The 26,892-nt window shown below is 42.5% G+C and overlaps 1 protein-coding gene across 2 annotated transcripts; it reads right to left on the reverse strand.

The window, feature by feature from the left end:
• Positions 1-1,360: 1,360 nt before the first annotated feature.
• On the reverse strand, positions 1,361-25,226 carry CA5A (carbonic anhydrase 5A). 2 transcript variants are annotated; one of them, XM_062007145.1, is made up of 7 exons: positions 25,039-25,226; positions 15,489-15,686; positions 11,412-11,530; positions 9,833-9,928; positions 9,595-9,657; positions 7,755-7,910; positions 1,361-5,953 (listed from the first exon to the last, which is right to left on the reverse strand). In XM_062007145.1, exons 1-7 carry the CDS (start codon positions 25,157-25,159, stop codon positions 5,774-5,776), a joined length of 933 nt encoding a protein of 310 aa, XP_061863129.1. In that variant the 5' UTR covers positions 25,160-25,226; the 3' UTR covers positions 1,361-5,773. The 2 variants fall into 2 exon arrangements, with proteins under 2 accessions (XP_061863129.1, XP_061863128.1); XM_062007144.1 differs by lacking the exon at positions 25,039-25,226 and adding an exon at positions 17,042-17,183.
• Between the last annotated feature and the right edge of the window lie 1,666 nt (positions 25,227-26,892).

The following is a 26,892-nucleotide window of genomic DNA, read 5'->3' on the forward strand; positions in this document are numbered from 1 at the left end:
CAGAGAGAAATGGCATCCTGAAGAGACTGAAAAGACTATGGCAATTAATTCTAACTCAACAGCAAAACATTTATCACACAGTTTTCCTGAAATCCCAAGAGCCTTTCTTTAGCTTCCCAACTTACCATTGCCCCCACCACACAGGCTACACGGCTGCAACCTAAATGGGCTTTTTTCCCCTCAAAGTAAGGTTTAGAAACATTTCCTTATTACTGCATTTTGTGTTTTATCCCGGGGAAAACGTTCACAAGACCATAAAAGTCAGAAAAAGAAAATCCAAACAGGTACCTACAACACAGGGGATTGTCTCTGGAAACCATGAGGTCAAGCAGCAGTGGAGCAGCAGCCACTGAACTGCCACATTTGAAGCTGACCACATACTTGACTGTCTTGCAAATTCATCACCCAGAGTTAATTCTGCAACTGTTCTTCCATTTGTATTACTGGGAGAATACCTGCTTCACAGTCACGGGGCCAGGGTGTGTTCACAGCGTGCTTCAGATCTTCAAAGCCCTTCCCACATGTGAAGTATTATGATGAACATTAACTTTCTTCAGGCCCCCAAGTGATTCCGCAGCATCTTTGAAGACTATTTGATTATACAATCAGTTCTCCATATGCTAATACTCAGGCACTTGACGTTTGTCACATCAAAAAGGAAGACGGAAAGAATTATTTGTCAGAAAGACAAATAATTACCAGCAGCAGAAGTAAATTGGCCATTTGTTAGAAGTAATGTCTATGTGCTTCACCATTTATCAGGAGAGCTGCCTTGATCAAAATAAGACAGCCTCTTGGAACCAAAGAAGCCATTTCTATAGCCAACACCTCAGCTGCACTAACACGAGAGCTTATAAGCTTTTCGGTTGCTGGGTAAACAGAAGTGGTGGTACCTTCTAGATCACTTCGATAGTAGTAAGAGTGGAACTGGCCTCACTCATAACCTGTGCCACTCTTTCTTCACGCTGCAATGGTTTGTCTGCCACCAAGGCTATCAAGCCACACACTTTCAGAAGCTTTGCATAAAAGTATTGCCTACGATTCTTTTAGGAGGGGAACTCCTCCAGGCTGAAATCTTATTCCCAACTTTTCCCATCAGCAACTTGTTTGAATGAGTTCAGGTAACCTACCTATATGACACCTAGACGCTAAGCATTGCTAAGAACAAGACTATAACAGTTATTTCACCCCATGAGCCATTCTTTCAATCCATAAGAGTAATTTCTTTCACTCAAAGCTTTTTTGATAAGATTCTTGTAGCCACAACCACTAAATCTGGAACAAGAGTTAGTCCACACATTGGATCAACACTCAGTTTTACCAAAACCAATTACACAACAGCAAAAGGAGCTTAGTTGACAGGTTGAGTTTAATGATAAGTGTCAGATAAAGTAGTTTAGCAAAGATCCTCAACATTTGGAACTCCATTTTAGACAGCATGTTGTATCTAGCTGAATGTAAAATAGACATCCTTCCATCACTACAGCAGCAACAGAGAGGTCATTGTTCTTTCATTCCAATCATAACCCAGTTCAGCAGAGTCTTTCATGGCTTTTAAGTATCACAGAAGGTCTGACATCTGATTAGACTCCAGGCATAATGAACTGGTTCATTCTCGAGGAAGGAATGACATTATTTTCTTGACAGAAAAGCTACTTTTTAACTTGGAGAGCTTAACTGCACAAAGAGATACAGGCAGAGGTTTCTCTATGTTTATTGCACAGTCACACACTAATGTAACAGTCTAAAATTCAGCAATATAGTTTATTTATATCAGCTTAAAACTGAGGAAAAAGGCCTGTATTGTAGAACAAGAGGCACTCCCTGTTACACATGTTTTCCACAAGACAATGATTTCAGTTCATTATGATTAGGCAGGTAACATCCATTCAAACACACAGTGTAATAACTGACACAAAAACAAGATGCACAGAGAAAAAACCAAAGATGTGTTATGCAATACCAGTTAAAGACACTCAAAATTTTAAAGTAAATACTATTGACTATCAAGTTGAGCAGAAAAACAGACCTTTCCTCCAAAAGAAACCGTGTAGGATTCCAGTACCCTGAAACCCAGCAGATTTTTGTGAGATCAATGCAAGCTCCATTTCAATAGCTTTCAAAGCCAAGATACATTCCTGTCAGGCTTGTGGTAAAAACACCAAGGCAAGCCACTGCTGACAGAAGATTGGTCAGGTATCTGTGGTGGCACACCTCAACAGAGGTGTGAAAGGTCTGGAATGTAGGAATATGGATCAAATATTCAAACACTGAAGTTGTTGCAGCTGTGAAATCACCAACAATGAGACTCCTGATAAGAGCAGTATTAACAGAAATACTTAAAGGTAGTTGGGTGCAGGTCTATATACTCCAAACACTATGGATGCCTATCTGTGCTCAAGTACCTTTTATGCCTTTTATAGTAAGCTGTCCTCAAAACTCTCTTATTCCAGTCTTTGATTCCTAGCACTGACTGCCACAGGAACACTTCCCAGAAGAGTATTAAGTAACAGAAGCGACTTCTATGCAAGGACAAATACAAGCTTGTGCTTTGACCCTTTTGTATTGTACCAGCTAAGACAAGAACCCAAAGGTTCCTGTACAGATGCACCTGAAATAGACTTTCAGTTGTGCAAAATCATTACAAATATTAGCTCTAGTCCCCACACATACACAACTGAGAGAATAAGGCAAAAGGATTACATCCCATCTCCTGTTTTACATACACGGACGAGGATACAGAATTCTTCCTCTTGAAGTCAGTTTTTGCAAGGCCAATACAGTCATTGTAACATGAAAGATTAAGGAAAGCCAAACAAACCCCTCAAAACCTTTCTGTTCCTTTCCAGATTGTTAATTACGATGACAATGTGCCCTGCAGCACTGCCTGCCTTAACCAGAGATGCTAAAACACTAACACATAACATGCAAGACTCAAACTCCAGCAAAATAACTGTAGCAGAAAATCCCTGTAAAGCTTATCTTTGCAGCACAGTAACTGATACATTTCTAAGTTGACCCTGTTTCCAGATGCTTGAAACAATCAGTGCTGACATTGAAAGCAAACCTCTATGAGAATTTTAAACAGATGACTGAAACCAGAGTATTCAGCATCATCTCTGCTGGATGTGTGGCGGTGATCAGGTTAAAAAGAGGTTTCCACACCTGGGAAGAAAACTCGCTTCAGCTGAGAAAACCACTGAGAACTCCATTGGGTGTGAGCATGCTGCAGCACTATGATGCATCTGGAGAACAAGCACAACCCAGTAGTTGCCTAAGAACAAAATACCTATTCTGTATTTGCATATGTTATGAAAGCTGCAATAACTGGTAAAACAAGCTCAGTGGATCAGAGGTGCACAAAAGCTTAGTGAAAACTACCAAGGCAACCAAAAAACTTGGAGCAGTTGCAGGAAGCTTTCTAAAAGACCCATTAATCCATGACAGGGCTATTTACCTGTAGGTAGCTCAGTGCTGCTGAGTCACCTGTAGTTTTAAATTTGAAGGCAACACTCAGATGTCATTATAGCACAGTTTTTCCTAACTGCTAGCAATGAGGAGCAAACAAATCTCAAAGATACATGCCAGTTCTGAATCACTGCCCTCTGTCTATGGGGTCCTCCTCAGAAAACTGTTTGCAGGATCAGCACTGAATGAGAACCTCAGGCTTAACAATGACTAGATTGTGTAAGTTCAAGGCAGAAAGTAAAAGAAATCTTTTTCTATTGCCAGAACTGTAATACTCTTTCCAAAATTATTTTGGAACCTGTCAGCCTCTGACAAAACCATCACTGATGTAATTCTGCAGACCAGGAACGTAATAAAAAGTCTATCTGGTGATGTCAAAGAGTGTGGGTTCAGTTCAACCAAGTTCATATAGGTGGTGTTCAGAGTTCATAAGGTTCAACAAAGCAGTAAAGGCTTGGGAGGGGTAATGAAACTGAAGATATATACTGCCATGTTGAATATACCACATAGCAAAAATAAGTATCCTACACTGGGGTAGAAGAGAGATTTTGTTACCTTTACCACATAGAGTTAATGGACATGTTTAAATTGCCAAAAGAGAAAGGCACAACTGTTGCAACGTCACAACAGCCTGAGGTAGAGCTAGTAAGGAAGCAAAGCAGGACCTGGGCACTTAATTGGTTAAACAAGCATATTCAAAAGCCTTAAAATCATCAGGGTCCTACTAAAAAGTGTTAAAGTGCTTTTAACTTGGACTTAAAGAAAACTAAAAGTATTGATTCTAAAGTTCCAAATTTAGCATTGATAAGCAAGTGTCCTGGCATCTACTTGTGCTCAACCCCACCTGAAACCACTGCCTCTGCTGACTGGCAGAAGCAGACCAGGTAACATCTGCTCTCCAAGAACACTCCTCAGATACAATCAATAGATCAGGTCATGAGTTCAGACAGACTTGCTCCTTATCAGAAAACCTGACCATACACTTGGTACAAGAATTTCATGCACAGGCACACTGTTAAATATAGTGAAGTGTAAAAAGCCAGAAAGAAAGGTGCTTGAGAGGAAATTTTGGCTACCAGTAGTATGCTTCAGAGGTAGATAATACTTGTGGCATTTGCACTGTAACTCTAAGATAAGGCTCCACAGCTGGCAGCTTACACAATTTTGCCTAGTCCACAAATAAACTTCAGCCACCACTTAACTTCACTACCATAAGGTGCTACAAATATTATCTGGTCCCTAGTTGTCTTGAAGCTAGGTAAGTTTGGGGTTTTTTTATATAAGAAAACTACATTTTAAGACACAACTTTGACAAGAGTACACTGGTCCTCTGTTAGGTACTGAAAAAAATCCTTCAGGTACCTGAAAGCTGCATTTTGTCCTGACACTGGATTAGGGTTCAGAAGTTCTGTTGGTTTGTTTCTGCTTTTTTCCCCAAATCCCATTCTAAGAGCCAGCTGGGTCTTACCTAATTTTGCCTTTCTTCGATGTGATCCATTTACTGGGATCAATTGAATATCTTTGACTAATTTCCTGCTCTTGCCAATCTTGAGATACTGGTGAATCCTCCTCTGCTCTCTGCTACGTTAGTAAAACAGAACGGAAAAAGCTGCCAGAGTTCAAAGCTTTTGCTTTTGTTATAAGGTTTTAGAAAAAGTCTTCTGGCTTGTGGTGTAAAGCAGTCATTCTGTGGCATCCAGATCAAACACAGATCATGCACTCAATAGAACAGAAAGAGATTAGATTCTCTAAGCCTTCCCCCCCCCCCCCCCCCCCACTTCTCCTCTTGTCATCCTAAGCACCAAGGAAAAAGGAAGAAGATAAAACACCTCCGTGAATGTGACCAGAGAAGTTAATTCTCTTTCCCAGTCTCTGAAACAATCCCACAAAAGCACCTGATCAGTACTGGTACTTTTCATTTCTGCACACTTTCTGCTTGCTAACATGTTTTTCGTTGGGATTATTAATTCATGCAAGTCACTGAAAGAGTATTTGAAGAGACAGGGAACAACTCAGAAGAGGGGTAGGGAAGAGGTCTCCTGCCCTCATTTTTCTCTTTTAACTGACAAAATGATTCCCTGTTGATCCCTGCTTCAAAACTAATACATTTCTTTTAAAAGGCAAAACAAAAGAGAACCCCACACAGCTTCTCCACTGAAGATCAAATGGCCCTTAGCAGAACCAAAGCTGTCTCTGGCCGTGAACCTGGACGGTGTATCCACACTAGAGAAAAAGGGAAAACAACTGGAGAAGGAGGTCAGTCATATCCAGGTATTGCAGCCTGGACTGACGTGCTGTGGGCCATCTATGGCCTGATCTGCTCTGCATGGTCCTTGGGCTGTACTTGAGTATTCAAGAGATGGCTGCTTTGGAAGGATGAACGGACGGTCCGGTTCATCAGTGGCTGAAGTGGGCGGAAGTTGTCTACCATTCTCTTCTCTTCTTCGCCATCCGAAGTAAAGAGCAGCATCCGAAATGCCTCCAGCTGAGAAGGAGAAATGTCCAGTTTTGTGACTTTACTAACTGGAGCTCATGACAAAACACAATTATTTGTGCATGGAAGGAAAATGAGAAGCTACTGTCACATGTTCAGAAGTCTTAGCACAGACTCCTGTCACCTCTCTGTCACGTGTTGGTAAAGATTTCACCATCATGTAGATAACACAGAAGGTGAATTGCCAGTCATCCGCCACCTTCAGGCACATTAAATCTGAAATGTGGCACATCTGAGATGGAACTGACTCCCATTCAAATACTGGAACATATGCCATCTTTAATTAAACCTCTCTGACCTTAATTCACACCTTTCCTGGAGTGCTGTTGTCTTATACAGGTGTGCAGATGCTGGCACCCAGAAAAGAGGGAACAAACAAGCAACGATGCACATAGGAGTTGTTCTCAGGGGTTTATAACTAGGGATCAAACACCAGTATGTAGCAGATCAGCTTTTACAACGTTAAGTACACTAGGAGCCTTTCTTTGCCAGAAAAGAATGAGAGTGAAGAGCCAAAACAAGAGATACATTAGGCATCTAGTTTTCACTTCTCCCTGCTCTATTTAAGAATGCTCAGTTCTTCCCCAGACTGTTCCTTTGTATAAACTAAACCATTAAAATCACATACACGCCTCTTTTTGGGTTTGTGTTTGTCTGGAGCATGACTTCCTACATGAACCAGCTCCATTCAAAAGTTACCTTACACTCTTTTTTAGAACCAGTATTTTGCCTCACATGATAATTAATGAAAGCCTCAAAAAACCAGGGACAATGCACCCTCTGTGCACCTTCAGTGCCTCAAACCACAACAAACAGTAGATATTCTGTTGTTAATTTTTACTTGCTTTCCAACAGTCTGTCTTGTTCTATGTTGTAATTCCCCTCAAAATACTCCACTTCTTTGAACAGCCAAAAACAAACCTGAAAACTTCCAACAAAATCCCCAGCTGTGGTGCAGTTCCAGTGAGCCCTCACTCCTGACCATTTTCTGCTTGTGCCTACATCTATTTCATACCATGGAATAACATCCCATCGAGACACAAAGCACTAAAATGAAAGCAGTTAGTTCTGGTGTCAGAACAGACTACTGACCACAAACTCCTCCGTCTGAAGTAACTTCTGTGACACACACACTTGCTGAAACATTTGCCCTTTTTAAAGGGAAATGAAATAAATAAGTAAATAAAGGGATTCAAGGACAGAACAGCCAAACAGAGAGTAAACATGCCTACAATGGCAAAGGAGAAAGCCCAATGGGGACTCACTATCTCTTGCTATCAGAAAGGCATGTGAAGAACTCAGCCTCCAATCACCCCTTCTGTACCTTCAGAGTTCACCAAAGGGAAGAATAAAAGACTAACCTCTGCAGCCTTACAAGATTTCTGTGCAAATGCACAAAAGGACAGAGTTTGGAATTCCACAAAGCAAGTGCTTTGATCCTCCCTCCCTACCACAAGAAGGGCTGCATCTGGTAAGGACAGCAAAATTATTCAGTGTTCCAAAGAAAAACCTTAGAAGTTTTCAAGGTACAGCTTCCAGTATGAGGCATTATTTCCCACAGATCAAGACCAAACTCAATTAGAGAGCTGGAGAAGCATCTTTAACTGCTTACTGAAGAGGTCTTAACTCTTTCAATATACTTCCACAGACAAATACTGGGTGTGAGGCAGCCACTGATCTCTGTGTTCAGAGGGAATTACTGGTAAGCAACTACCTCTGAGCATCTTCCCCTTTATGACAGTAAGCACTTCAACAGGTATGGAGTGATTTGAAATGTAAGTATGAGATTTACCTGATTCTCATCAACTTCTATTGGCTTCTTCTTAATAATCCACGTGACTGACTCGGTAAGTGGGGGAGTAGTCAAGGAGCCGGCGTAGGTCCAATAGTCAGGGCATGAAGGTATCAGGCAGGAGGGATCAAAGACATCAAACTCAATAACAGTGTCCTAAAGCCCAGAGAAAAGTTATCTTAAAAAACTGTATTAAAAAAAAAAAAGATTACAGAGGAGTTAACTGTTAGAGAGTAGTGTAGGGCAAAGGGAGCTGGGGGTGCTGGTGGGCAGCACGAGGAGCACGAGCCAGCAATGTGCCCTTGTGGCCAAGAAAGCAAATGGCATCCTGGGGTGGATTAGCAGGGCTATGGGCAGTAGGTCAGAGAGGTTCTCCCACCCCTCTACTCTGCCCTCCTGAGACCACATCTGGAATATTGTGTCCAGTTCTGGGCCCCTCAGTGGCAGAAGGACAGGGAGCTGCTGCAGAGAGTTCAGCACAGGGACACAGAGATGATGGAGTGGAGCATCTCCCTTGTGCTGAAAGGCTGAGGGAGCTGGGGCTCTGCAGCTTGGAGGAGACTGAGGGGTGACCTCATTCATATTTACAGATATAGAAAGGGTGAGTGTCAGGAGGCTGGAGCCAGGCTGTGCTCAGTGATGGCCAATGACAGCACAAGGGGCAACGGGCACAAGCTGCAACAGAAGAGGTTCCAAAGAAACACAAGGAAAAGCTCCTTCAGTGTGAGGGTGAGGGAGCACTGGAAGGGGCTGAGAGATTCTAGATGGGAGCTTTCATGATCTTCATGTGAGAGAGGAAGGTACAAAGACATAGGAACAGGTACTACCTGACCTTCCTCCTCCTCCTAACTAGGGTTTGCTGCTTAAGTCAGGTACAACCCTGGCAAGGCAACAGAGGTTTTAAAACGTTTTAAACCCAAGTGCTGATGAATTTCTGGGTGACTGACACCCTTTGGAATGAAACGAGATTCCTCCCAGAGCAGCCCATTGATGAGCCTAAAATGCTGTCAAATATTATGTTCCCATAATGGATGTGTATTCAGATTTTTGTAGGTCTTTTGGTGTTGAAATGACCTGTTTGGCATTTACCTGGCAGAATTTTCACAGCATCTCCAGAAATATTTCGTTTCTTTGGAGTAAAAAAAAGAACTTACTGTGATAAATAATGACACAGTGACTCCAGCTGGACATGCTTACAAGCCAGCAAAATTCTTTATGTATGTATTTTGCGTGTACTTTCAACAAGAAACAGGAACCTGGAGGAGCAGGAGCTACTTCAGAGCTCTATCAGAGATGCAGTGCTCCCTCTCCTGGCTGAAGTTAGAAATCAGCTGTGAAGAAAGAGTCTCATTCCCTTGCTAGAAAATGTACCGTGTTTAAAAAAATAGGCAAACAAGAATCTCCTCCTCAAAGATGAGATGAAAATCAGAAAGCTTTAATTCCAAATAAGTAAAACTTTACAGCATGGAGTGTTCCTTCCCATTAAACACCACATGAAAACTAATCCAGTGGCATCTGTTTTCATAGAAGCACAAGAGCAGGCTTCAGCAAGGGCAAGCATTAAACATTTGCATGTCTCTCTAAAGGGATACAATCTTAAGAGCATCATTTCTTAAACCAAGTGGTTTGGAAAGGTTAAAGTATATAATTCCACCTTAAAAATTAGCTTCCCCTGCCCCCACTAGAATCAATTAACTCAGGGTGTCAATCAGGCCCTCTAATGACATTTAGGGAAGAAAGCATTTATTTGTGTTTTGCTAGTCTCACAAGTATTCTTTATGTTGAATGAGTGCAGTAGCTGTCCGGAATGATAACTGCTGGGACACTTAAATACACTTACTTTGTGTTTAATTGCTGGCAAGGCATCAACCAGTGTCTGCAGCCCTTCGTGATGAGCTCCTAGCTGCAGAAGACAGGTAGGAGTTAGAGCATCATGAAGCTGACATTCTACATATCTATCTTAATAGGTACTTTTTGAAAACAACACCAACCACCCTGAGGTGTTTTGCCCTCCATTGGTTTTAACAAAATGAAAAAAAAAAGACATTGTTACAGTTTACTACACACAGTGAGATTACCTTTAAAAACACTCCAATGACAGCCAAGCCGTTACCTTCCATTACAGCTTCTTCAAAAGTTGGGTACACAACAGCATTCCAGTGGACTAAATGCAGCTGAAACATGAAATGAATGAGGCATCAACCCAGGCACAGAGCACAGCAAGGGTATCAAGAAACGTGGCTTTTGACCTTTGCTCCATTTGGTCCTTGGCAATCTGAGACGCAGCAGTGAGCTGCCACAGAAACCACACCCCACAAACGTGAGGAGCAAAACGTTATTGGAAAATAATGGCCCATAAACTGCATTTCACATACATATGAAAAGGATTTTGGCTGTGGGAGACTGATTATAGGAATGCTAGATAAAGGCACAAAACCCCCTTAGTATACCTGGAATTGAAGGACTCTTCCATCTCTTAACAGGAAGGGCAAACAATACCATTATTCTACTGAAGACCATTGTAAGCTTCCTCTGCCTTGCTTACAGACCAATACAAGCATTCCATTGAGAGGTTTTGTGTATGAAATAGATAGCCTAACTTAGTCATACACTCTTGCTGTATAACCTGTTTTTCCACATTGGCTCTATCCTTTTTAACCATTAAGGCAGAAAGAGTCAATAATCAGTTTTGCTACTTTAGTAGCTGCTTAAGAATTGAAAACAGAAAATAAAGTGACTCTATTAGCACAGAACTCTGATGTACATTATGCTAAAGACTTAAGATACACACCAAAAAATGATGATAACTGGAACAAACTTGCTACCAGTAGCCAAGGCTCTGGGGTCATAAACACAAGACAGTTACTGTATACAAGCACCAGGCTTCTTGAGTTACAGGTATGGATGTTAGAATTGAATAATACTCCTTTTTATCTTCAAATATTTGTTCTAAAGAGTATTTAGTATGTGCTTTGCTTCTCTGCAAGCATTTAGCAAGTGATTTTAAAGCAGTAAGGACTGGGGGATTTGGAGGTCCACTGGTGACAGCAGCTGAGACGTAGTGCATGTGCTGTACTCTCAAGAGAACAGACCCTACACCTCACATGAACTCTTGGCTTACTGCAGCTCAGATGCAAAGCACTTAAGTTTTTTTAAAACTGAAGTCTCAGCTTGCACATTTACTTCAATATTTGCTGCCCACCTGATCTGCACCACAACAGCAGGGAGTTGGGAGTTCATTAAGACCTGACCGTGCCCTCGGTCTGCTTTCTGTCTCATCCTTTTCCCCTTTAAAGAGAGGAGGGACAAGCAGAGCTGTGCCACTACATCCAGACAGAACTGGAATATCAATGACACTTTGCTGCCTGCCATTGGCTTGTTCAGCAGCTATCCCTGGGGACAGTCAGGGAGAAGAAAACATCACTGAAACTTTTCAGGAATGGGGCCAACATCCAATTTGAAGGCACCAGAAGACAGTGGATATGAAGTTAATAAAATGACAGATGAGCTGTGGCACCTCCCAGGTCTGATCCTCAACAGTAAGCTGCAATTCTTACACATTGAGAGTTTTCTAGCATGGAGTATAGCTACAGACAGCCTGAGACTCAGCCTCCAGTCCCCACAAGTATTTGCATTTTTCAGCATTTTCTCTCCTACCTCTGCTGGGTAAAATTTACTGTCAACCGTGTGCTCTGAACCCCACTCGTTTATAGCTCCCCAATGGAAGTGGAACTGCTTTAGCCTGTATTGATTTTCCAAGGGGCCTCCAACGATTACTATAAAACAAAACAAGCCACATATATTAAGAAACATCATTTAGAATTGTCCAGACAAGTAACACAGAAAATCCTCCTTGACATAAATTTGCCCAGAAGGAAAAAAACAACAGGTAGAGCAACTGTCTTAACTGAAACAGCCTCTTGTTGTTTGGCTGCTTTTACACTGCTATGACAAAAATGTTAAGTAAACATATCACTGTTTTTCCCTGAAGTCTGAATCAATGATACCAAATGGAAGATAAGCTAAATAGTCTCCTCATCCATCTCCCCTCAAGGGAATTTTTTCCCCCCAACTCACACCAGGTTGGTCAGAGTCATGGTGATTACATATCGCATTCTATACTCTTTGAGCAGGCATGAGAACTATGTTACCAGGAGAAACAAAGCAATGAATCCAGCTATTAAATGACATCCCAGTGAAGCCTCACTATGAGAAAAAATATTGACACTTCCCTGGATAACATAAGACTTTAAAAATCCAATTCTGCCAGAAAAAACCAGTACATCATGTCAAGCATTCAATTCTGCTTTCTTTCCAAGTCATCAAAACCCAAACACCCTACTCAGCTTTAATGCAGCTTTCAGGTTTTGTAACCAGTGCTAAAAGATTTCCTGCACAGATAGAAACATGCTAATACTATCCTACTGTAAACTGTTCAAGCTACACTCCACAAAGTATCTCAATGTACAGTATGGGCAAGATTCTGAATGTCTTGAAGCTTTAATGCACTTTTTAGCTGTGAGCAAAGGTCAACACTCAGGCTGTTCACCTCATTTCAGAAGGCCTCCCATAACTTTGCAAACACATGAATGAAAAAGTCTGTGCCGAGTTTTCTCCCTGCTGTAGGGCTTCACTCGTTGCCTTCTATTTGAGCTAGTTGGTACATCACAGCATCTGGTAAATCAGACACCATCATTACTTCCAAAGGACTGACAACAAATAGTGTAGAGACTCATTTGCTGATTTTTACTGAGCTGTATGTCATAGTTAAATTTTATAACAAACCACTGTATAAAGTACATCATCTCAACACCACTTCTGGAAATAAGTCAATCACTTCAATGCCAAGGAGAAAACAATAAGAGGCATTAAGAGCTTTTCTTGTCTTATTTTTTTCCCTGAAAGCCAGGCAGCAGTTTTGACATTCTAACTAGATAGGACTGCTTATGATAAAAGAGAAAGCTAAAACTATGCAATTTGACATTTAGCTAATTTCACCCCCTGCTGCTGAGCTCTGCATAATGCAATACTGACCAGCACTGCAAAAACCAGGATGGACAAAGGCAACTTTCAGGGTGGGATCAAGACATGGCCCATACTGCCAAGTCTTTCAGAATTAAAGTTTCTGTGCTCTAGCATCATCTGTTCCTGTATGTAATGATGCAAAGCCACAAGTGACTCCATTTGTATTACTAATCCCAGGTATTGAATGTTTGCCTCATGAATAAAGCTAGGCACAGGCACACATATGTATAAAACTAGGTTCCTACAGTGGACATTAGAAAGTGACAGGAAACTATTAGGAACTTACAGTCCCTTTATAAGCATTTTTGCCACTTCATCTTCTCTCAATTTACCAGTCTTGATCATTTCAAAACAAAACAGAAGTTTAAAGGAACTCCAGGAACAACCAGGGGAACAAATGACATCATCTGTTTATTGTAGCCCTAGCTCTGCTTCAGTCTCACTTCCTTGCAGTAGGTGGCATTCACACACACGGACAGGACCATGTTTTGTACATACCTTCCCCATACCCTCTTTCTTCTTCATCCTCCTGCTCTGCTCATAAACAAACACCCCATGGCAGCACTACCTTCATCTTTTGCCCAAGTCTTGTTCTGCCTCATCTCAGGAGCTGGGCATGTTTGTCTATCCTGGATGCACGTTTCATTTTGTCTTTTCCGTCTTTGTTCCAATTTTGTTGCTTTTGTTTTGTGTATTTTTGTTTACTCAGAAGTTTCCTTCTCTGTATTTCTATTATTGTTAGAAGCTGGCAGAAAGAAAAATCAGAAATAGCAACAGTAGAGAGAGAAAGGTGATAGAGGCAGGCACTTAAAAACCTGGACAGTTATACAGTAAAACCCATGATCTGTTGTTTCTCGGTCTGTCATTTTGGAGTTCTATCACTGATCGTTTAATGCCACCCTTTGCTAGCTGTCAACACCCTTCACTGACTTTAAATCATTTGGGGATGATGATGATGATGATGATAAAGCAGCCATCTAGAAAGAGGCAGCAAAAATGCTCACACTTAAATCTTTAACTCAAGTGTTCAGTCTTAGAGATGAAGTGAGTGAGATCTTTGAGAGCTGTGACACACTCTGAAGAGCCAGCCTCTGAAAGGCTGACACCCCTCTAGTTGACAGTCCTGGTGATCCCACGCCTGCCTCTGTCACAAAAACTGCCCCTGTGTATTTAAACAGCTGTGTTTATTAACCTCCTGCAGACAATTCCCTTCTAGCACATCAACTCTTGCAGAAAAAAATGACTTTGTTAGCCATCAAAGTGCAAACTGTTCCAGGCTTTAGGAACACATCCTCAACAGACAGTGAGGTATGGCTGTGTAAAGTAAAAGATTGTTAAACCAAAAGCAAAATCAACCTGAAGTTAGTAAGTTAAAATCACCAATAAGCTAACAAGTGATGTGTCCTCCTTAGACCCTTCTCTAGCCCCACCTCACTGATGCAATGGCATTTTGTACTGTAAAAACAGTGGGGGACTATTTCTTCCTAACAGATCACAGAGCTCCAATGAACGAGAGCAAGAATATTCCCTGGTTGGAAGCTAATATTGTGAGTGATGAGTTATAAACAACAAACAAAAAAACCCCTGAAAGCTCCATGCATTCCACCACTACCATATTTGCTGTATTGGTTTATCAGCCTCCTTCAAAACATCGACCAAAAATACCGGCCTGGTGTAGACAAAGCATTTGTTTACTAACATGCTGAAAGCATTCCTCCCAAGAGCGTTACCAAATCCCTGATGAAGATCTAGCATCTCTCATATTGAGCAGTCACATTAAGCATATATTACTCTAATCAAACAGGTTGAAACTTGCCCAGGGTCCCTCCATTTTTCCCCTCCAGGACAAGCTGAGTAACTGACATGACCCATGTGCTCTGCAATGTTCCTGACCAGCTGCCTCCAGCTCACCTACCTTTACGAAATAGCTTCTTTATACACACCAATATGCACATGCAACATCCTTTGGTAAAGTCAGCTTTTAAAAGCAATGGGGATGGGAAACATAGAATTTGGTAACAACATCTTGAGTGTATTGAGCCTTTAAAAAAAACCAATCAGCTGCTCAGGACAGAGTGCTTACTCACATCAAATTGGTGGAATGCATAAGTGGATTTTGCATGCACAGACTGCTGCTTATACCAAAGCCACAGGAACACATGCACCTGCTGCCTATGGTAGCACCTCACTATTAGCTAATCGTCCAAAAGCTCACTGAGATAAGTATGTATGCTTTCCAATCAAAAGTCATTTTGCTTCTGATTATTTCAAATGCATTAAACATCCCTGTTAGACCACAGAAGAGATCAGTGGCAGATTACTTTTAATAAAGTGTAGTGATGGAATGTAATTTAAAATTCAGCAGATACACATACACCTGACTAAAGATTGACTCGTAGCCAAAGTTGTGACATTACAAGACCTACTAAAAGGCAGAGCATTACAGCTTGTGCAATAAGTTTCAGCCTACAACAGAGGATTTGGGCACAATGTCCATGGTAATAAACACATAGCAAAGGTGAGGCTTATGTAGAACTTCTGCATGACAATTCCCATCCCTGTAAATCTGCATTTAGCTGAAGTGTTCTTGTACCACACACTCATTTCAACATCTGTCCTGAGGTTTTACATCACGCAATATTTCTCCTCTCTAAGCATTAATAAGACATTAAATAGGGGGTTCCCCCTCCCCCCCCGAGTTTTGCTTACTTGATCTATCAGTAGAATCATCAAACTCAACTAGGAATGAATATCCATTGTTCCAGATGTGAAGACATGTTGTTGGGTCGTAGCTGATCTTCAGTGGCTTCAGAAAGGGATCATAAACACTGTCTCTCCACTGGATGTTGATAGGAGACTGTCGGGTGCCCCCAGGAATTGTAAGCGGACTCTGCCAAAGGGGATGCACTGCAAGACGATGAAGAGAGTCAGGCTGTAACGCACATCCAACTACATACTTCAGAACCTTCTGGCAAGAGAAGATGGTTTGGCATATTGGCTCCAAAAGCTAACTGAAGTCAGCTGATGCACAGCAAAGTCAAAGAAAAAATAATCCATTCCAGTTGCATGACTCAGAGCTCCAGAGGGACGGGCAGGGACGGGACATCCTTCGTGTTGATACCTTTCTCCATTTCCAAAACGTTTTAAAAAGAAACCCTCTCCCCTTATTTATCACTAAATTCTTTGCATTTTATAGCCAATTGGCTGTAAGGTGGGTTTCATTTTACAGGTTTGCTGGAGTCTCAGCACACCGTCTCCTGTTTCCTTACACACACTAACATCAACAGATTCAGATCACACCACACACTCCCACGAGAAAGCGAAAATATTCTCTTGAAGGTGACAGTCTTTTGCCTACACGTGCCATGGGGCTACACTAGTGCTAAGGGTACAGTGCTTCTGAAGTACCCACACCAATATTGACCAGCTTATGCAGTCAGGACCTACAGCTAATCCCCACACCAGTAAAATCCTGAACGACCAATTTTAGGGGCAGTTTGGGCATCTCAAACTGGCACGAGCAGAGCAGGTGCATGAACAAAGTTTCCATGGGATCCTATTGTGCTTAAAAACAGACCTGAGACTTACACAGACTTGTTGAGCACTTATTCATCTCCTGTCCCTGGGCATCGATGACCCCCAGACAACCTGGGTTTTGTGCCCTGCCTATCCACTGAACCTCAAACGGAGACGCTGTAAAGCACAGCTACTGCCTGCTTCATTAGATAAAATTGCTCACGGTCTTTCACAAAGAGAAAGGAAAACTAAATCCATTAACAAGCCACTCACACGAGGGGTGGCTAAACAACCTTCCCCCTAGACTTCCTCAGCAAAGGGCAAACTTTATCAGCCTATGCAAGGTCACCGCAGGTAAGACAGAGGGTGAGCGAGCAAAATACTCTCCAAACCTGCCCCAGCTGCCTGCTCCAGTTACTGTCATTTCCTGATGTTTCAGCGGGGCAACCGTCACAGACAAAGCCAGCCTGAACTTGGCGTCCCTCCCTCTTGTGCACAAACTTTGGCTGGACCAGCAGCCCCAGGGGCTGGGACGGACGGAGGGGCGTATGGGCGCTGCCGCAGCTCGGCGCTGGGGAGAGCTCAGCGCGGTGCGCAGCCGGGAGGATAAACCGGGCGGGGAGAGCGAAGGGAGCTCGGGACAGTGACTCGCTCTCCTCAGGGAAGGGAGGGGGAAGACGGAAAGCAGCCCCAGCTGAGGGAGCCTGTCCCCAGGCGGCACCCCCGAGGGAAGCGGCGGCACTCACGGGCGTCTCGCAGGCGGTAGGAGCAGCAGGCGCCCAGGCTGCACCGTCGTGTCCCCCGCCGTGCCGCCCCCCAGGCGCGGCGCAGCAGCAGCGGCAGCATCCCGGAGCAGTCCGCGGAGCCGCCCGGCACGGCACGGCCCGGCCCGGCCCCTTCCGCCACGGCCCTCCCCGCCGCGGCTCCCCCAGGGGCGGGGAGGGTGGTGCCAGCCCGGCCAGCAGCTCTTAGGGCTTAGCTTTTACCAGCGTGTTGTCTTGTGGCAACTTCAGAGGAGAAGCCGCAGTTCCCTATGGGTGCGTGTTCACCACTTCCCGAGGCCAGACAAAGCCCGGCTCACACCAAAAATGTGTTTCATGTGAGAGCGATAAACATCAGGGCTTGCTTAGGGGATGAGCATTCATTCTTGTTAGTTTTGCTCAAGTAGGAGGTTCACCTGATCCCTCTCCTGCAGAGATACAGGTGGCTCTGGAACGAGGCCCCTGCCACAAATTGCACACAGAAAAATTAGGAAAAGTTAACATTATGACTGATTTATCCACCTATGTTAGTCTCAAGGGCTGGAGGACAAGATGCTTTGGCATGGCAAAAGGGGCCAATTCATTTTACACCAAAAGAAGCAGGCCTTAGTGAATCTCTGGTTAAAACCTCACCAAGATTTACCTCCTTTAAAGCACAGTCATTTCTGGTATAGTAGGATTCAACTGCAAACCAAATGAATTCCTGGCTTGACTCTGAGTGTTTTCCAGGATGGCTAATTTACTATCCTCAACACAGTTTCCTATGATGTAAAAAGACAGGTACTTGCTTAAATGGAAAACAGTTGCTGCTTGTAAACTCCATTACTCATTCAAGCTTCATCAGCCTATTGATCATGCTTAGGCAACAGTATTCAGCACAGGGCAGGCATGTTTGTGGCTGATGCTACTTATGAGCAACAGGTAGAACTTTCACCTCTCCTTATGTTAAAAGCAGTTGGGAAAAAAGCCTCCAGCACCAGTGCTTTACACTGTGGCATTAAGAGGACCAAACTTCATGAAGCTTTTTAGGGATTTGCTCCTGCAAGATTTTGAGTGTGGAGTTTATTATGGAGCTACCAAACTGAACAGAATGAGTCATTTCTTGTGGGCTGAACAGCACAAGCAAAGGAAGGCTGTTATGGCGTAGGCTCTCGGAAATGATGGGCTGTTCATGTGCAAAACTAAAGAGAAATAACTTTGGCCTGCAACGCTTTTATTTCTCTTCTGAATCATTCACAGAATCTGCAGACAGATTTTTTGTACACCTGCCAGTTCTTACTGCATACACATTTCAGTTAAATTTTAGCATCCAATTTGACAAAACCTTCTCTTCTATAGAGGTGACCCCAGAGATACAAAAGAGAGATGAACAGACCCCTTTTGCTAAGCAAATCTTCATGAGCAACAGACCCCCTTTGCATAGCTGGTAGAAAGCCCTTCAAAATACGAGCTCAGTGTCACTGAGATGGTTTATTTTTGAAACTGCAGACAGAAAGGCAAGAACTACATATAGGAAAGGAAACACAAGCCCTAAACCGTTTTTTCCCAGCACACAGCCAGTGTGGCCAAGATCTTTCTGGACCATCCCAGAAACGGAGTTTCTTCTTGGCTGTGTCCCAGCTAGAAATGGTTTATGGAAGAGAGATACGCCTCTCATGCAGCAGGCTTCAGAGAACAACTGCAGCCAGAATTACAGTGGCTCTGTTGTTCTCGTGTTCTTCCACAATTGTTACACCTCAAGACCATCTGGGAGGCTCCAGCAATGCTCTCTCTTGTTCTTGAACTGAGAGTGGTTTCTGCATCTAGAGACCAGCACAACCAGAAGACTATCAACTGGCCTACTGGATGAGTTAAAGTGATGCAGAATCTGCATGGAAACATACATAGAAACCTCATCTACTAAGTGTGCAAATTAGAAAAACCAAGGTGTGAATTAAGATAACATGCAGTTTGTACCCTTTGCTTTGTGCATGTCTATGATGAGCTTGCTGAGGCAGGGTCTAGTCTGTTTTTACCTTCGTTACCTGCACATCGATGCTGTTGTCAGAACAGTTGTGGTAAATATTGTAACACAACCAACCATGACCAAGATGTGAGTCACCCATGAAGACAGAACTAACTTGAACTTCATTTATTTGATTTCTGAAAAACCTTCCACATAGACACAGCGATGCTCTATTTAATTTTATAGTTTTTGGAGGCTTCTTACAATTGTACTGTGGTTTTTTTTCCCTACCTTTCATAGAATCAGAGTCATTATGGTTGGAAAAGACCTTAAAGATCATCAAGTCCAAGTAGTCACCCACACTGCCATGCTCATCACTAAACTAAACCATATCTCTCTGTACTTCATCTATGCAACTTTGGAATACCTCCCTGGGCAGCCTGTTCCAATGCTTAATAACCCTCTGAGTGAAAAAAATTCTTCCCAGTGCCCAATCTAAACCTCCCATGGTGCAACTTAAATCCATTCCATTGTGTCCTGTCGTTTGTTAGTGGAAAGAAGAGATCAACTCCCACCTCATTACAGCTTCCCTTCAGCCAGTTGTAGAGTGATCATGTCTCCTCTCAGCCTCCTCTTGTCCAGGCTGAAGGAGATGTATAGGGCCATCCACACAGTCCCAGTCTTTTGAGTTATTTTGTATAATTCATTGAAGCTGTGGATGCTTTAACAGGTGGAGTAATTGTTTAAAAGTTCAATTAGCATCAGTACAAGTGTCTAAAGCTTTGGGGTGAGAGGCAAGATCCAGATGAAAATACAGGTTGTGTATATTACTGGGTTATCATAATTTATAGCATGATTGCCAGGAAAGTATTTTGAAAGGCACAGTTCTGTGGTAAAAATCCAAAATCAATTCAGTTAAATGAAAGGATTTGGTGCCAATATACACTGTTGTAAACTTGATTTAAAGAGACTGAACATTTTTCAGTGTTTCATTTTTAAATTCCCTTAAATATCTTGGGGAGGAAAGAGTTGCTGCATGTGGGCTACAGAACTGGGAGGAAGGAATGAAAAGCAATTTAGGGGGTTGTCAAGTAAAAAATGAGGAGTAAAATGATTCAGCTTCAGTAGATCTCTGGCTTTATAGCTTTAAACTTCCAAAAGGAGAAATAAAAAAGCCCTGTTGAATAAAGTGCTTTGATTTATTTACACAGGGACTTTCAAAGAAGCTTCACCCAGCTCTGAAGCAAAACAGGGTGGACAGCCTGGTGGGAGCAGTTGAGAAACCCCACCCACTTGAGGAAATAAGAGGTGCTTTCCTTAGCAACACCTTCTGAATTAGAAAAATAAAACATGTTACCGAAACTCAACGAAGAGCCAATTTAAACTTTAAGGGCCCCTGGCTCTGCTTCAGCCACTTGGATGGAATACTGCAGGGGAAATGGAAGATGGGTTGATTCCTTTGAAGCTCTTTGGTGCGAATCAAGATTTTGGAGGATAACAGCTATGGCTGGCTGAGGTCCATTGTGACAAGGTGCTGAACGTTCTGCTGAATTGATGTCAGATTTGGACTGTGATGTAGGCCACTTTATTGATAAACAGTCCAGTGCTTTTTATCAAACAGATGTAACTGACAGAGTACTTGAAGCTCAACAGGAAAGCAGCAGCGGATTGTGAAATGCTGAGCTTTTCTCTGCTTCCAGGATGTTTGGCTGAGATAGGAGCCTGGATGAGAAGGCAGTGGCTGAGGCTAAGTCCTGATAAGAAGGAGGTAATTCTAGTTGGCAAAGTAAAGCAAACAGAGGCTTTATCTTTTCTGTTTAAAAATATTTGCTGAAATTATGCATGCAGGCTTAGTAACTGCATGGAAAGAGCTGAGAAGATCTCTTATGGACTTATGTAGTTAGTGTAGTTGTACATGCAGTCCTGGAGATGGCACACCTGGATCGTGTGTCATTGCTGCACTTCAACTACTTGCTTTAAAAACTCCCAAACTGGAAAGATTCTGCTTTTCTTTTCACTTCTTCTAAAAGTATAAGAAAGATAAAAGCAACTCAGGTCTGCTCTGGCAATAATTTCTCCCTAAATCCTTCTGAAGAGCATTTCCAGCAACTCCTTCTCTATTGTATTAAAAGAGTCTGAAGCCACTGCCTCCAGGTATTGCTCTGAGACACCTCAGAGCTTAGCACAGACATCCACTGCAGTAACCCATGCCACTACATATTTTCACATCTATGCCATGATTCAAAGTAATGCTTCTATGGTTCTTGCTCAGTAAACTACAGAAAAATACTTTCTTCCACGTAGGGACACAAGGGGAAGCCAGGAAAAGCACTAGAAGGTGTCAGCCTTTGAATTGTTTTAACTTGTGTCCTCACAGCAAATGTCTGAGTTAACTGCCAAGTGACAGCATCACCACTCAGCTTGGTGAGAGACTACTGTGTGCAGAAGGGGTGAGGGGAGAAAGAGAAGAGAAGAGGTTTGGGAAATGGTGAGTTTTACATTGAAGACATTACCTAAGAGCTCAATAGTCCAATTTTACTGCTTCTTTGATCAAGGTTTTGTCACCAAAGGGTGTGTTTGTACTGTCATCTGTGAATAGCAGAGTTGAATTGAATGTGCTTTTTGCTTTGGATGCATGTTGTGCACAGGCTCTACCCACCAGATGGAGGAACCCACAGGCTGGCTCAGTCAGAGTCATCTATCCCCTGGCAGCCCAAGCCAGCCATTCCAAAGATAGCTGTTTTCCTGAATCAGTTTGTTTTGGCATTTCCTGTGTGAATGCCATGGAGCAGAGAAAGATTCAAGTAATAAAGAGCATCTGCCTTAAACTGAAAGGGGGAATGTGAGTCAAAAGTGTTAGGTAGCAATTGCAGGTAATTTAATTAGCAGTGGTTGTGATGGAACAGTTTTGTGTGATCTCTTCCTGGAATGCTTGTTACTGTTGTCCAAAAATCTGCCCCAGATGCTGCTTTATCTCATGTCTGCACAGGGGTGGGTGCTGGAGGGTAACTCCACAAAGGCAGCACACCCAACAGGACACCCTGGGCTGTATTTATCTTATAAGATATAGATATACTGTGATTCTATTTAGTGAATCTTCTGCCTGGCAGATACGCTGCCCAGTACATAGACTGAGTAAACAATCATCAGGCCTCTGGTGCCTGATGAGGCAGAGAGTTCCATCCTTATCAGTAAGGAGTCATGCATATGTATGTAGCTAGGCTCACCTCATCCACCTGTGGATAATGGTCTCTCCCTTAGGCAGAGAAACCTGTTACTATTCCAGGACATTCTTTATGAGGATAGCTGTCTGTCCTGAGACCTGTGCTTATTTCAATCAGTACCATCTTAACATCAGTTTTAACTACAAAGCAGCCATGCATCTGGACCTAGCACATACTATTTTAATTTGCTTCCTCTGATCTTTTATCTGGTTACATTACCATGAAGTCAGGTTTGGTTTCTCAGTCCAGTTTCCAACGGACAAGTGTCCACTGGGGGTAAAATACCACCCACAACAAAAAATTCAACATCATTTACTGGGAACTGATGGACCTGAGGTAACCATAAAAGAATTAGTTTCCCCATTGCATGTGGAGGTCTAGAGATCTCAGCATTTCTCCACTTTACCTTCTTACTCCACTAACCAAATAATTTTCCTGCAGTAACAGCTTTACTGGTGAAACAAAAAAGTAACTTCATTGTAAAACATTCCATTCCTGAAGTCTGCAATTCTCTGGGCCACAAGTTTCATGGTATGTTAATACTGACCAAGCAGAAGAATTAGGAGCTGTGTAGAGAGATTCTGTGCTGCTGATTCATGGCTTTTATTACCTTTTTAACAGTAGATGTTGACTTATATTGTCTCTGTGGCTTCTGAAATTGGAAGTTGTTTTACTAGCAATGACTATTCACTTGCAGCCTTAGTTTACATCTTCAATTATAGAAACAAAGAATAGATAATTAAAAAATGGGTAAAAATACAGAATAATGACAGGACTTTTTAACCACAATTACAGCAGATTCTCTGGACCTCCCCTCTGAAGCAGTAACTCATATCACCATGCATGATAAGCAGTATTGTATCAGCCCAAGCAGTTCTCTTACTGGCACAGCTTTGGGGTTTAGCTGCTGATTCTGGAAAAGTTGGCTGATAAATTGCTGATACAGACATTGCTTGTGACTATTAGAATAGGCTCTCTCTTATGCACACATCCTTGTGGGGAGGGGGTGTACATAGAGCTGTACAGCCTAATTAACACAACTATTTCATAGGAATTCATTAGAAAAGCTGCTATTACAGGAACTGAAGCAATATGAATTTGTTAGAAAGGCTCCTGTTTGGCAAGGCTGAATCGTTATTTTTCTAAACATTACTGCAGGGCTTTTCTTTGAATAGATGAACAATGTCCTTTTTTCCCCCTTTATTTTAATGGGAACCCCTCCCATTTCTGAACATGCTTGTAAAGGAAAAAAATGGTAGGAAAGGATCTAAAAGCTTAAGAGACTTTTGGGCTGTAATAAGAAAGTTCCACACAGATCAGAAAAGGCAAAAATACTGTAATGGATGTATGTGTGGTCATTTCAATTGTGCAGTAGGAACTGGGCTTCTTCTTGTGATTGTTTCACCAGTAAAACACTCCAATGGTAATATTTCTTCCAGAATTAGGCATCACCTTTAGATCTAAAAGGCACCTTTTAAAATGGAAGGTGAACTGTTGTACTAACAAGTTATGCTACGAGATTGAGGTACCCTTTCTGTTTTAAGCTTTTAGAATACAATTCACATTTTCTATTGTGAGTAGCAGGGAAAAAAAAAGAAGAGAAAATTCAGACTGAGAACTCTGAAAAAAAAATATTGCAAGCACTGTATCATTATACAATACTCTGAATGATTTGTGATGCCCTGAGGGACAGGGAAGCTTGCATTGCTTAAAGCTTCCATGGCTAGGAGTATGTGTGACACAGTGCACATTGCACTTGGCAGCTAATCTTCCAGGTTTTGTTGAAATGCTGATCACTCAGTGGCAGAAAGTATTTTGGTGTCATCTTTAAAAATGCATTTACAAGTGTGGAGCTATTAGACACTAAAAGTTACTGAGCATTTCTTCTAGCTTTCAATATAAGCACAACCTTGTGCCGGTCTCCATTCTCCTCTGTGTCACAGAATCAGCCGGTTTCTCATCAGTCAATTCAAAGTTTGTCATTTGATAACTGAAACAGAAGGGAATCACCTCTCAGTATTCAAGGAGGGATCTGGCTGTTCTTTGGGAAAAGTGAGGAAGCTGAATACATTTTCAGAGAAAAAGAAACTAAAAAGCAGGAAACAAAAAGGGGTTCCCTAGATGGAAAAAAATACTCTCTGCTCTTGCTCCAGCTGACATGATCTGCACACAGGCGAGTAGACATGCAGTCTCTGTCTGGCCTCATCTTACTTGTAGATAAGTTAATCAGTATTTTAAATAACTAGATCTTTGACATCTTCCAGCAGTGTCCTGCATCTCAGGAAGTGATTCATGGTAGTTCTCCTGTCCACCACAATTTGAGGGTTTTGTGGTTGACACTTCTCTCAGGCCTTCTTTTCAGAATGAAACATTGTAGTGTCCACTAAATTCCACATCACTCAGAATTAACTTGTGTTAAATGTGCTTTGAATTACACTTACAAATACAGTTTTCCCTGAAACCAGTCCAAAGCTTGTAAGACAAAATTAAAAATGAATTGTCTGTTTCTTCATTGTAGTTAGAAGTGAAAATCTCACAACAATCTGCCAATGCAGAAATAACAGAGCCACGTTTTACTCTTGCACATGGGGCTAAATCATGCCATTCAAGAAGGAAGTTCTATCTCTAGTTACTCTCATCCTAGTCACACTTCTTTAGTATTTCTGTTACATTCTCCAATTTTCTCTTTTAACCAAAAAGGGACAAATAAGAAAGAAGAGCAACACTCAACTACACTTCTTGTCTTTGTACCTCTGCATCTCTTGCACGCAGGTAGCCAGTACTAATTTTGATTAAAAGTGAAGTACACTTACATGCACCATTCCTGTTCTTATGAGTGTAGGTGGCCAGGCTGCAGAGTCGTGCTGGTGGACTCCAGATAGTTTTCAGCTGCTTGTATAAATGCACCAGGGCATTTGCCTTCCCACTATTCATTGCTGTCACCTTGGCACTTAAAATCTTCAGTTCAGTCCAACAGCTGGAGGAGCTTTCTAGAGTCTAGCCACCTAGCAGTGCAAGGTAGAGCAAAAAAAACCCCATGGACATACAGCTTCAAGACAACTGAGGGGTCTCCAGACCTATTTATAAAAAGAATTTGAGAGCACCCTTTCCTAGTTGGAGAGGTGGAGTGAACCACATGGTTAATTTTCAACTTGTCCCTCGACTGGCTTCTTCATTGGCTCTACATTTTGTTGGGGGTGGGCAGTGAGTTGATGATTATTCTGCTTTCTTATCTGGCTTCAGGAACACCAAAGGGTTACAGAAACCACTACTTTGTATGCAAAGAGGGGTTTCTTATCTTTTCTTCTTGCATATGTGCTCTGAATTTGAATGGTTGTATATTGCTATCATTAACAGCTGAAATTCTGAGGACTGGTGACTGCTCAAACTCAGGAACTCACAGAAATCCAGTAGATACACGAGGCTTGCTCAGGAGAACAGGAAGGGGAGCAGCCTCCTGCAGAGTGTTTTAGCTCTGAGCATGTAACACAGTTTCATTGAAGCCTTGAGGTGAGGAATTTGTTCCTCTGAACCATCAGATGTTCCAGAAGAGGGATAGTTTTGTATGGACTAGAAAGAGGAACAGACATAAGGAACCATCATTACTCCTCCCACTCATGCACCACTTTGCTCCAGCTAAAGTGTTGTGGTGTTTTGGGTTTCTTTTCCAGGAGGGAGAACAGATTGAGATGTTTTCCTGACCTGTTTCTTAGACATGAAAACGTGAAGAATGTTCATGTCCTACTGTTTCCACAAGTAATTCCAGTACCTTTGTTACCTTAAGTGAAAGACACATATAAAAATTCCATCCTTTAGCTTTCTCTGGGATGTTTGCACTTCCTTCCATAGCTGCAATACAATGGCACAGACACAAGTAGCTTCTGAGTTAGACCTGCAATTTCTCAGGCCAAGCACAGAAACACAAGCAAGAAGTTAATTCTCTAACAACTTCTTGCCACGTTACAGATTATAACAGGCCAAAGAAGAATGAAGATGCAGAGTCCTTGGGAAAGGTTGTCTGGGCATCTCAAGGAGCAGTGAGGGCCAGCTGCTCTCCAAGGACAGAGGAGGGGAGAGCCAAGGATGACCTCATCCCAGGCAGAGCCCTCCCCAGCCAAGTGTCACCCCTTAGAGGCTGAGCCCAGCAGGCAGAGCTGGCTGCTGCTGAAAGGGTCCCCTGACAGTCCCAAACACTGCTGATGACAAACCAGGTCCAAGGTCCAACCAGAGCCTCCACAGTGGAACAAAAGGAGACAGGGTCAAAGACAAGCAACAACAAGGGTCCAAAGTCCTTCCTAGAGACAGGGCCAAAGACGAGTGCCCTGACAACAGAGCCATGGGGCCCAGGCTTGGGCTTAAGTGGGCTCTTAGCCTGTGGGCTGGGCTATAGGTAGAGGCTGCAGGTTAGGCTTGTCAGGGCCATTAAGGCTTGCTAGTGCCCTCAACAGCATGACAGCACAAAGATACCCTGAGGCCTTTAATAATTCTCATGTAAGCATTTACAAAATGCATGTGATTGCTTTTCCTCCATTAAGTACATAGGAGAGCACATTTTGAAAGCCACAGCATCTATCAATGGCAGAGCATGCAAAAAGAACACTCTGCTATTAAAACTTTGCAACTAAAAAGCACTCCTTAGTTCATAAAATCACTTGTGAAATAGTTTT

The sequence above is a fragment of the Colius striatus genome, chromosome 14 (genome assembly GCF_028858725.1).
Source record: "Colius striatus isolate bColStr4 chromosome 14, bColStr4.1.hap1, whole genome shotgun sequence".
In the NCBI taxonomy this organism is placed as follows: domain Eukaryota; kingdom Metazoa; phylum Chordata; class Aves; order Coliiformes; family Coliidae; genus Colius; species Colius striatus.

Bases quoted from the DNA above. Each gene is read 5' to 3' on its own strand.
- CA5A (XM_062007145.1), bottom strand. From the start codon at position 25,159: ATGAATAGTGGGAAGGCAAATGCCCTGGTGCATTTATACAAGCAGCTG. The intron at 9,929-11,411 runs GTAGGAGAGAAA...TTCATGTTTCAG, and splicing joins GTAAATTTTACCCAGCAGAG to CTGCATTTAGTCCACTGGAA. The intron at 5,954-7,754 runs GTAAATCTCATA...TCTCCTTCTCAG, and splicing joins TAGAAGTTGATGAGAATCAG to CTGGAGGCATTTCGGATGCT.